Genomic DNA, 11,696 nt, shown 5'->3' with positions numbered 1-11,696 from the left:
AGGCTATTTACTAGATAGTAGGTAACTATATAAGAATTATTTTTTTACTATTATCTATGTAGCCTTAGATAATAAGCTATAATTTCTTATAAGGCTATTTATTTTTGCTTTTTATTTTATAGACTATATATAATTTAAATACATAGGTGTTACTATAGGATTTCTTATTATAGGTAATAATATAAAATACACTATAGTTAATAAGGGCTTTTACCTCTGCCTTATTAGATTCTTTAAAGGGTTTACTAGGTATAGTAATAATCCCTTTTTTATATAGCTTAATAGTAAGTGTATAGTCTGCCTCCTCTTTTATAGTTAAGAACACTATAGTTATAATAAGGTGTATTTTTATAAAGAACATAGGTATTAGGTTTTTTTATAGGTAACTATAGTGTTATTATAGTAGTTTATTATTAATAATAATAGTATTATATACTTTTTCTTTAGTGTTAGGTATCTCTATAGGGTCTTCTTGTACTTATATAGTGTACATAAGATTATCTTCTGCTTATATAGAGTAGTTAGTAGGTTTATTTAGCGTAAGGAGGTCTAGTTAATCTTCTTCTGTATAGTAAGGTTTTACTATAGTAATCCTAAAGTTATATAGGCTATAAAGTAAATTAATAGTATAAGTAGTACTATTATTAGTAATAAGGTAAAATAGGCCTTATTAGCTATATTTTTTATACTATATATAGACAAGAGATTAAAGGGGTAAGGTAATAGTATTAGTTAAATCTAGGCTATTATATATAGCTAGTGCTTTATAAAGCTATTACTTTATATAGATTTAGTGCACTATAGCTATTACTTTCTTAATTACTTTAGTGCGCTACACAGTGGTTACAGTAGGTAGTGACTTATTAGTTATTTAGGGGTATATACTAAAAACAAGGAGAGTTAAGATAAGGCTATCTAGGCTAGTAGTATTATTAATTACTTTAATAGTAAGTTAAAGGGTAACTTTAGGTTTAGTGCTAGTTTCTTTATAAATAATCTTATAGGTATAGTAAAAGGGCACATAATAGCGCTTAACTTTACTAATACTATAATAGGCTTTAATAAGTACTTCTTTTACTTTAATAAATAACTTATAGGTAATATATTTAAACTTACTAAAGTAAAAATTTAGGCTAGTGTTAATTATTATTTAATTAAGTAAGCTAAGATATATATTAACTTAGTATATCTATAGTGCCTTCTATATATACTTTATAGTAATAGATTATAAGAATCTTACTATATTAAACACTATTACTATATTAACTATATAAAGTACTAGTTTATTACTATTAAGATATATTATATTAATAAGGATCTTATAGTTAAACTTATTATTATTATATAATATAAACTTAAAGTAACTAGGGGCTTTAGAGTATAATTAGTAGTAATAGTAGTACTTATTAATAGCTTTAATTAATAATAAGGAGGTGTTTTCTTTAGTGTATTTAAGTAACTTATAAAGTTACTAAATAGTTAGGTAGCTAAATTACTAGTAGATTTAGTATAATTTACTGTCTATTAGGTGTTACTTAGTAATACTCTTCTTTAGTAGTTATAAAAGCATCTATAGGTAGCTAAATTAGTAAATAATAGGTATAATATTATTACCTTAGATTAGCTAGTTAGTAAGGTTATTAAATTTTATACTATAATAGTCTATATTCTTTAAGTAAAAGAGAAATAGAGTATTAGTAGTTATTATATAAAAAATAAGGTTACTAAGTAGTATAGGTATATTAATTACCCCTAGGGATTTAAAGTAATTACTACTGCTAAAGTAAATACTTACTTTGCCTACTTAGGCAGTATCTATAAGTATCTTTTTACTTAAGTAGCGCTAAAGAGTAAGGTATTACTTATAGCTAGTAGTTAATTTCTTAGCTATACTAGTGTTAGGTATAATACTATAAAAAGTTACTACTAAATAGTGCTTATTAAGTATAAATATCTTGTTAGTTTTTATAGTCTTACTAAGTAGTAGCTTCTTTAGTAGGTTCTTATAAGTAAGTGTATAAGTAGTTACCTAGTTATATAACTTAGAGAATATAGTTAGGCTATTAATTAATAGTTATATAAAAAAGGTTATAAATATAAAGAACACTATATTTATATAGTTATTATTATTACTAATAGGTTATTTATTACTATTACTTACTTCTTAGAGATAACTTATATTATAACCTTTATAGTTAAGAAGAAAGTAGTTAAAGGTAGCTAGTAAAGCTTATATAAAGTAAGTACTTTTATACTAGTTAAATAAGGATTACTACTCCTCTTTAGTGTACTTAGTTAACTAATAACTAGGCTTACTATAGATAAAGTACTTCTTAGTTAATTTATTACTATACTAGTTTTTACTATAGTAGTTACTTTATAAAGAACCTTATATTTACTATAGATTAGTGTAATTATTATAGCTACTATTATACTTATAGTTAACCTAAAATTACTTATTTTCTATAGTAAATTTATCTATAAGGTATTATATAAGTAGCTTATAGTAAAGTAGAGTATTTACTACTTTATTATATAACTATATATAAAGGCTATAGAATATAGCTAGTAGGTTAAGGAGAGCTATAGTGTACTTAGGTATACTATAATAATAGGTAATAAAGCACTTATAATAATCTTTATCCTTAGGTAGGCTATTATAGGTAGTTACTTTAACTAGCTTAGTAACCTTTTTAATAAGTAACTTAAGGATCTTAAGCTTATTTTTACTATAGTTTTTATAGGTAATTAAGTTAAATAATATATAGTAAAGCTTAGTAATATAGGCTAAGTATACCTTATTGCCTTTAAATTATTCTTTAAGCTTTACTATTAGAGTATTAAAATTACTTACCTATTAGTAAAAGGTAGAGGTATAATACTCTTATAGTTTACCTTAGAGTATTACTTAAATTACTGCTTTATAGTAGTCTTATATTATACTTACCTAGATATAAAGGTTATAGAATAATAGTAATTTTAAGTTAATAGTCTTATACTAGCTACTAGTGTATTTTATAGCCTAGTTATTAGAGTATATCTTTATAAGGTTACTTATTTACTTTAGTATTAGCCTTAATATTACTATTAACGTTACTATAGTTAATAAAAGCTCTTGTAGTAGTGTAGTAGTTATTATATATAGGCTATTAATTTTAGCTATTACTTAGGGTTTTAGTGTTAATAAAGGCAGTAGTAAGGTAAAGGTTAAGTTATTATAGAAGGTTTAGTAGCTAATTACTAGTAATAAGTATACTTTAACTATTTTTACTTTATATATAATTATCTTATAGCCTTTAATATCTTTAATAAAGTTAGGGTCTTTAAGGTGTTCTCTAAAGTTATATAATAATCTTTTAATAATAGTAATTATTTTATTAGTCTAGTAGGTACCTTCCTCCTATTAAAGGGTATTAAATATACATTAAATAATTAATAGGTATTTACTATAGTTAACTTACACTTTATAGTTAACAAGGAAGTTATATAGACCTATTAAGACTTTTAGGTTAATAGCCTTAAAGTTACTAATAAGCTAGTTAGTAAGGTCTTCTTGTGTATAGTAGAGTAATTTACTACTAAGGTAGTTATTATACTTAGATTTACTAAGGTAAAATATAATAATAGTGTTAAGTATAAGGGACTATTACTTCTCTATAAGGTTAGTTAGTAACCTTATAATATAATCTTTTCTTTATTAGTGTAAAAGAATATACTATATAAAGGCAGAAGGTATAGTAATAATATTATTTATTACTATTATCTTCTCTACTATATTAAGTAGTATATTATATTTACTATAAATCTCTTTTTCTTATTGCCTTATAAGTAAAGGCGTAGTAACCTAGGAGCCTTACTTACTTATAAGCTTATTTTATTTACTTATCTTAGCTTAGGTCTTTTACTTATAGGCGTAGTATTATTTACTATTATCCTCTATTAGCCTAATAACTTCTTAAATATAAGTGTTTCTTTTAGTAGACTAAAAGGCGTATATATTTATTAGAGAGATTACTGCTAGTAGTATAAATAGCTAGAAAAAAATATACTCTTATAGATAAATAACTTAGGGAAAGATAATAGGCTATTATATTAGCTACTTATTAACGCTATTAGTTAGCAAAAGAAGAGAAATAATAGGCTATTATATTAGTAACTTATTAACACTATTAGTTAATAAAAGAAGTATATATATAAGAAAAAGAAGTTAGTAAGCTAAAGAGCTTATAATAAATAAAATATAGTAAATAATTACTAGTTAGCTATAGGTACATAAAGTAAAGGGTTTTTTATAGTTAAGAGTGCTTCTCTAAAGGTAATAAAGCTTATGTAATAAATATAAATTAATAAGGTTTCTACTAGTTAAGGGGACTAGTTATAGATCTATTAATTAACCTATTATAATAGGTAATTAGTATAATATTATAGTAAGGGTATTTATAGAGGCGTTTTTTAGTCCTTACCTACTCTAGGTATATAAATAATTAACTAGTAATAATTACCTCTTCTTATAGTCTTTACTAATCTATAGTTTAAATAGTAAAGTTAACCTATGTAGTTAATAGTAAAGTTAACTACTAATTAGTGTTAGTAACACTAAGGGATAAGTTAATATAGTTAACTATATATATTAGTAGTAATTAATAAATAATAAAGGTAACTATAGTTCTCTATTATACATAAAAAAAAGAAGGATAATTATTATAGGTTAGTTAATTAAATAACTAACTTATTGCCTATAAATCCTTAGAGAATCTATAGCTAAATATCCAAGGATTTGCTAGCAATGAGTTATTGGGGTTAACCTGATAACTCCAATATTTATCCGCGATGGTCAACATCACAACAATCAAGATAATTTATCGCCGAATATAATCCAACCACATTATTCCAAGATTCATTATCCTCTGCTAATGTGATAAGAATATGACCACTGCTAAAAGGGCTACCCAACTACTCTTCGTTGCCTAGCAACGTGCTAGCCTTAACTGCCTGCGCAAGAAGGTATCTGCTGTACCGTCTATACGGCAATTTCCCCGGGCCTACGGCGTATATGATATGAGTACAGAAGAGCCTGTCAAAAGTATTGACCGGGAATGCCAAGGCGGGAGAAGCACTATCTCTCAGCCAACAGTATCATAAAAGGAGCTAAATATCAGATCACATGATCTCTAACCTACCCCCAAATGAGTCCCTGGAGATTGATCTCATACCGCTATAGCATTTCTACACTCTGTATATGCATGGTAAGAGAATATCTCTAGGTATCGGGGCTGACCTAATCCAGTTTTGTTCTGGCGTTGTAGGCTCAGACTTTTGACAGGCTCCTCTGTATTCGCCGGCACCTCCGAGCCCTTCGGGCTGGGGGTATCCTCCGGGCTAGCCCGGAGGATTTTGATCCAAACGACTTTTAAGACATCGACGATCCACTTGAATAGAACGAGAATGGGACTATATCAGTGGTAATTCGGTCGGTATACCTAGTGAGGAAGATAATGCCCATGAAGTCCCATCGTTGCCACTATCGCCAGCAGCACAAGCAACACAAGCAACAACATCACAAGCACCACGATACTATAAGGCAAAATAATACTCTATCAAAGCACAAATATATAGCTAGAGAATCACCAGTATAGTGGATAATAACCCATATACTCCACTCTAACGCAGCTAAGAAAGAAGCAGCAGTATATAGTACATGGTGGATTAAGTAATAGCTCTGTTGTATTCTTGTTATGAGGTTTAATCGTCATACAAATAGGAAAAAGAAGGCACCGTTATATAGCCCTAATTCGGGGATATTGACTTATATAGCTCTCGCTATTGTACGGCGTTGTGGTAGTTATTGTATTCTGAATTGACTAGTTTATATTTCTATTTATAGTACGCAAAAGTGATACTATTCGTGATATAGGTGCGACCCCCTTTTAGTGGATTCTCCGTAGCAGGAGATGTTTACTTTTGCCAAAATCTAGCACCCCTGGCTACCGAAATAGAATATCGTTTGTATTCTCCTTGGTAGCTTCAAGCTTTCATGCCCCTGGGCTTCCGGGTTGCTTGCCAGAAAGTCGAATATGGAGTCGAAGAGCCTGGAGTCCGCACGCAGCTGGTAGGCCTGAAAGCGCGTCCCATATTGATCGCCATAGAAGGAAGCATACATGTACAACCCGTTGGAAACAATATGGTACTTAAATTCTCTCAATTTCACACGAATCGTCTGCAATACATGACCATGCCCATGCGACAAATGACGATGGCAAAACGGAAAGCCCTGATCGAGCAGTCATTCGATATGGTCTCGGACGCCTGCTTGTTCATCAGTAAGCAGTTTTCCCTTGCGAACCCCCGTTAAATTCGCGGAGGTAATATGAATGACTGAATGGCATGGGCACTCTAGGCCAAGAAGTGGGAAGACCTCAGCCGCGCAGTAGGTAGAGATTGGCGGATACATCGGCATGATTCAGCAGAGGATAGGGCATGTCTTCCCACCGGGGCGGGCCGATGGCGTCCCGATCCGCCTCAAACGGCTCCCGCTCACTTCGGCTACTGCTACCGGCCCCACAAACCTCATCAATTGTCGAACCTGTAAGATGCAGTGGGATCAGCTTGTTATACACCAAGCAATCATCCAAGCCTTGAGAGCGCGCGTCTAACTCACACAAACCTTCCCCCCGAGCCTGTTGAATGCGCCGCCCGTTTGTTTCCGCCGTCAAGCATTATTATCCGTGGGTCTGAAGAAATTAACTGGATATTTCGAAACATCCGATTGGCTGAGAAAACAAGAATGCATGGAATCAGTTGCACTAGTGAGTGGGGTCTGGAGAAGACTTATAAACCTTATTTTGCTCGCAGCTGTTTCACCATATCTGCCGTGATTGCACAGCCCACAGTAGTCGTTATGTACATAATACAACAGGACGAAACACTCTATTGCTAAGGGGGAAGCAAAATGCAATAGTGCCTTTAATTAAATAGGTCGCATAGTGATACTCTACTATAGATTAAGTTGCTGATGGACTCAATCAGGGGGTCGGTTTGGCTTTTCCCGTGAACGGTATTTATTGGAGCCTGCCGCCCGTACTCCGTACGATCTCAGCCTCAACTCCTCGCAATGAAATAAAGGTAATTTGACACTACCGGATTGTCCATCGTCCGTTGGTAATTCAAATCAGTATGAGAGGGCCGCCACCCCTCCGCCTGACCGTAGGCCTTGCCGCCTTTGTCGCCACCGTAACAGCCGTCAAGGTTCCTCAACCTGTCGGGCCGGGTCACCAGGACATCATACAATGGAGTGCTTGCCCCGGTGACATCCAGCCATTCAAAGGTAACAACTTCACCTCGGCTTTGCAATGTAGCAACTTCTCGGTCCCTTTGAGTCACAACGACCCCAGCGGCCCGCAAGTCCAGCTGGGCATCGTCAAGTTGCCGGCACAAGGCGAGCGCATCGGCAACCTGTTTGTGAACCCTGGAGGGCCGGGAGGAGCAGCATCGAGCATGGTGCTACGGATGGCCAGTCAGAAAATCTATATCAGCGATGCAGTGCGTCAAAAGTTCGACATCATCGGGATGGACCCCCGGGGCGTTGGCCTGAGCACGCCACTGAAATGCGACACGAAGTTGGTCGACCCGCCCAGGGAGTTCGAGGCCACCACACCGGAAGGATTCCAGCAGCTGTTCGACTACAACAAGGCTGTCGGAGAGTCCTGCCGCGCCATGACTGGCCCCGTATTCGACAACATGGACACAATCTCGGTAGCCAAAGACATGGAATCCGTGCGCGTTGGTGAGTACGGTCTCTCTCCCCGACAACCGGGGGCTCCTTCTTGGTACCTTTTCTCCCAACGGACTAATGTCATTACAGCGATGGGAAACGAACCAATGAACTACTTTGGAGTATCGTATGGGACCCAGCTGGGTGCTCAATATGCCGCCCTTTTTCCGACCGCAATACGAGCCATGGCACTTGACGGGATGTTGCAGCACACAGGCTCATATGCATCAAACATCATGACGCAGGCAACGTCGTTGGACGCGACCATCCAGGACTTCTTCCGATTCTGCGAGTCCAACGCCACAAACTGCGGAGACGGGGGCCAGGACATCAGGAAGACGTGGAGCAAGGCTCTCGAAGTCGCCGCCGCGGGCAACCTCAAGGCCGCCGAATGTGACGGGACGGGCAAGACCGGGTGCCTTTCCACGGCCACGCCCAACAACGTCATCGGTGCCGCCCGGTCCACGCTGCAGTTCCCTGAAAGGCGCAAGGATTTTGCTCTGGAACTCAAAGATGCGGCGTCCGGCAACGGGTCCTCCTTCGTCCTGAACCTCCTTTCCGGAGACGTCTACGCAGACTCGCGCTTCTTGTCCATCACGGCCGTGCAGTGCCAGGACGGGCACTTCTTCGCGGCGAAAGACCACATCGAAGTCCAGCAAGTCGCAGAGATGACGAGAACATTCACGACCACGCCGGGGATGGGCGAGTTCTGGCGCAGGGTCATCGACTGCACCGGGTATCCCGTCAACATCACGAACCCGCGGACGGCCCTGAGCGTCAAAGGCACGCAGAACCCGGTGCTGATGGTCCATTCCAGATTCGACCCCGCAACGAGCTTGGTATACGCGATGGGCATGGTGGAGGAGTTTCAGAACGCGACCTTGCTCCTCAGAGAAGGATCTGGCCATACGAGTTATCTCTTGCGTGGCGATGCATCGCGAGCGGTAGACGACTACTTGATCGACTTGAAAGTCCTACCGCGAGGGACTGTAGTACAGAGCTAGTTTTGGAACATGAAAGCGTGAATGAGTTTCCATTTAAAACTTCAAGAGAAGCGGACTGTTGTTGGTGTTTTAGTCGTTGTAGAGCTCATACACTGCTGAATTGACAAGCCAAAAGTGAAAATTGTCGTTGAAAGAAGCTCCAATATGAGGCTATAGACCCTATGGGAATCGTAGATAGTGAGTGAAGAAGGTATTTGATGACTCTGGACTGCAATGCCCAGAATATTAAGGATTTTCCACATCAGTCAAGGTCTTGGCAGGTATGGGCTCTGGTAATTAAACGTTAGTAGAGACTAGAATCGTTCTAGACCCCCATACGCGGTCTAGTGCAGTCAAGCTGGACAATAGTATGACATATCATATAGGCAAGGTAAATTAAACTTGCTTTCCACTGTGGCGCTATTTTCGTGCTCGTACGTTTGTCTCCTTTTGTAATCGATGGTGACTGAATCAAGGAGCCTGAGCCCTTTCACTGCACAGTTATGTTATGTACCTATCAGTATGGCGACTGTTACAGAACGCACACATTTATAACCACATGGATCTGTTGATGCCTGTGAACATTTACGCCGTGTGAAATTCGTACATCACTTTGGAAAGAGACTCGGAGGACACCGGCTTAAGGGTGTTTGATATGGCCGTAGTGCCCAGTCACTTAATATCCCTGGCGTATCTTTTTAGAGTCTATAGTCCTAAGATAATAACTAAATTTATATTTAGGTAGATACTTTGAACATTCTTTTCGGTCTTGGTTGCAGTTGATACCATCTTACTGACAAACGTCGTATACTGCATCTGTGGCATTACAATCAAATACAAGGAAGCAAACAATATTGTAAAAGAAGGAGAGAGATTGGCGAAAAATGCCCAATTACAGGAGGAAAAAAAAACCGTCTCTAGGCAAGCATCTTTACAAAAAGTCAGACCGTTGTGACCACACCGCTATCGCATGGTGTGCCATGCAATCTCCACAGACGGTTGAACAGCAAAGCACTATCTAGGCCGCGCTGATTGGGGGAGCTTGCAGCACCCATTCACCAATGATCTTAATAGTCTTTTGCGTCTTGATTTTGGCGTCCTCAACGAATCCGGGTTCACGAACAAGTACGTCCAGTTTCTGGTCGAAGCCGTGGACGGTGTCGGGTACCAATAGCCACCGGTATGCACTCCCGTCGGCGTTCGACACCTCGAAGTGGAACCTCTCGTCGTCCAAAATGAGCTCCCCCTTTCCGGCAGTCTCCCGCTTTCCGACGGTCGTCGGCGGGGGAGGACGGCCCGCAAGCTTGTGGATGAGCCTCTGGTCCTCGTGGGCGAGCAGGTCGAGCTCACAGGCGATGAGGAATACGCGCTTCGGCAGCGCGTCCTTGGAAGCAAAGAGAGGGCTCAGGAGGGGATCGCGGCTGCTCCCCCCCGGGACTTTGTAGGCCCAGTCAAAGGTCGGAGCGATGTCGAGCAGAAAATCACGATCTCTTGCGCGGTAGCCGCCCAGCTCGGGCTTGTATTGGCGGGACGGAGCCTTTTCCACTGACTCGGTGGAAAGGTCGACCGCGGGGTATACTGGAACGATACAAGTCAGGTGTTTTCTGACGCTCTCGAGCTGCGAGGCTGCGAGGGCCAAATTGCCACCTGCAGACCAGCCGAGGAGAGCAACCCTGGTCCGGTCTAATGGAAGCGACTCGTCATTAAGCGCGGCAAGAAAGAGAGCCTCGCAGTCGTAGATCGGCTTGGGAAATGGATTAGCGGGAGCTTTGCTGTAGTTGAGGCCGATTACGACAGAGTGGTGCTGCGAGGCGTACGTCTGATTCCAGTCGTCGTTGTCGTTGGGGGTCCCGAGCACGAAACCGCCTCCGTGTATGGTGAAGAGAACGGGTAGCTGGTCCTTGGACGTTTTGTCATAGTCCTTGGGGAAGAAGATTCTGAAAGCTGTTAGTCGGGAAGTCCTGGCAGTACGGCACGCGCGAAAGGGATTCGACGAGACTCGGCTTGCCTGACTGGAAGATGGGGTCTGCACTCGTACGTCTTAACGAGCGCAGGTCGGTTCTCGGGCGGCATGACGTATGCTTTGGCACCACGGACGAAGTTGAAGGGCCCGGACACGAGGTTCTGGATCGCAAAGACCGCGGCCCCGTGCCCGACCGCTGCCAAGAGCGGCTTCTTTTGGATGCGGTAGGCATCGTCTGTGGTGTTCTGATCCTCTGCCATGGTTGAGCGCGGTGCTGCTGCGTGGGGCTGAGATGAGTTGAGTTGAGTCGAGTTGCTTGGACGCAGGACGCAGGACGCAGGATGCAGGATGCAGGATGCAACAGCTATTATGAGATGTTAGTTATATGAGCCGACGTTCCCATTCAACCTAACCGGGGCGGGGTCGACTCGGTACTTGCCTACCTACAAGTACATATACACTGGGCGAGTGTGCCGGTGACACGTCGACCTCGCAATTGGCAGGCCAATCAGTTACAACCAACTCTGAAGCCGAGTACGAACTCAATCCGAAACTTCCGCGGGCTCATCGGGGACGTCATGCTCGCAAAACTTGGAACAGAGAGCTAGCTTCTCGGCAGGAACCGAAGAAAATCCAAGTTGAAGACTGCAATGCTTTCCGGATCCGCTTCATAGCCGGAAGGGCCTCGGCTTTCTTGGAGTCACAGGGAGGTTTGGAACCCCGTCGAAGAGCGGGAGCCGAGAATGCACCACCGGAGCATATAATATCAGCACACCAGTTCGTTCGCATACGTACATAGTAGATCGATCCCATGGCAAAGTCCCTTGAAAGCGCCGTCTGAGTGGTCAACAAAGTTATGTCCGACCAGAATCAATGCCGTGTCCAAAGCCCGGCGCAGTCCTGCAGGATTCCAGTAAGCTCGTCATCCTCTGGCTTCGCCAACCCCAGAACCCTCGGTCCGTATATTATTCTTCATGTT

General features: G+C 39.9%; 2 protein-coding genes across 2 annotated transcripts; one reads left to right on the top strand and one right to left on the bottom strand.

Moving 5' to 3' along the window:
• Positions 1-7,173: 7,173 nt before the first annotated feature.
• Positions 7,174-8,775, top strand: LY79DRAFT_518514 (Alpha/Beta hydrolase protein; the record flags this gene model as incomplete). The annotated part of the gene is made up of 2 exons (XM_060555039.1): positions 7,174-7,783; positions 7,862-8,775. The coding sequence occupies 2 exons, from the start codon at positions 7,174-7,176 to the stop codon at positions 8,773-8,775; spliced, it is 1,524 nt and encodes a 507-aa protein (XP_060412628.1).
• A 624-nt stretch (positions 8,776-9,399) lies between these two features.
• On the bottom strand, positions 9,400-10,977 carry LY79DRAFT_635051 (Alpha/Beta hydrolase protein; the record flags this gene model as incomplete). The annotated part of the gene is made up of 2 exons (XM_060562249.1): positions 9,400-10,691; positions 10,754-10,977. 2 exons carry the CDS (start codon positions 10,975-10,977, stop codon positions 9,773-9,775), a joined length of 1,143 nt encoding a protein of 380 aa, XP_060412627.1. The 3' UTR covers positions 9,400-9,772.
• Between the last annotated feature and the right edge of the window lie 719 nt (positions 10,978-11,696).

This window comes from Colletotrichum navitas, assembly GCF_030913465.1.
Source record: "Colletotrichum navitas strain CBS 125086 chromosome Unknown LY79scaffold_43, whole genome shotgun sequence".
Lineage (NCBI taxonomy): Eukaryota > Fungi > Ascomycota > Sordariomycetes > Glomerellales > Glomerellaceae > Colletotrichum > Colletotrichum navitas.
This window is presented reverse-complemented; position numbering and strand designations above follow the sequence as displayed.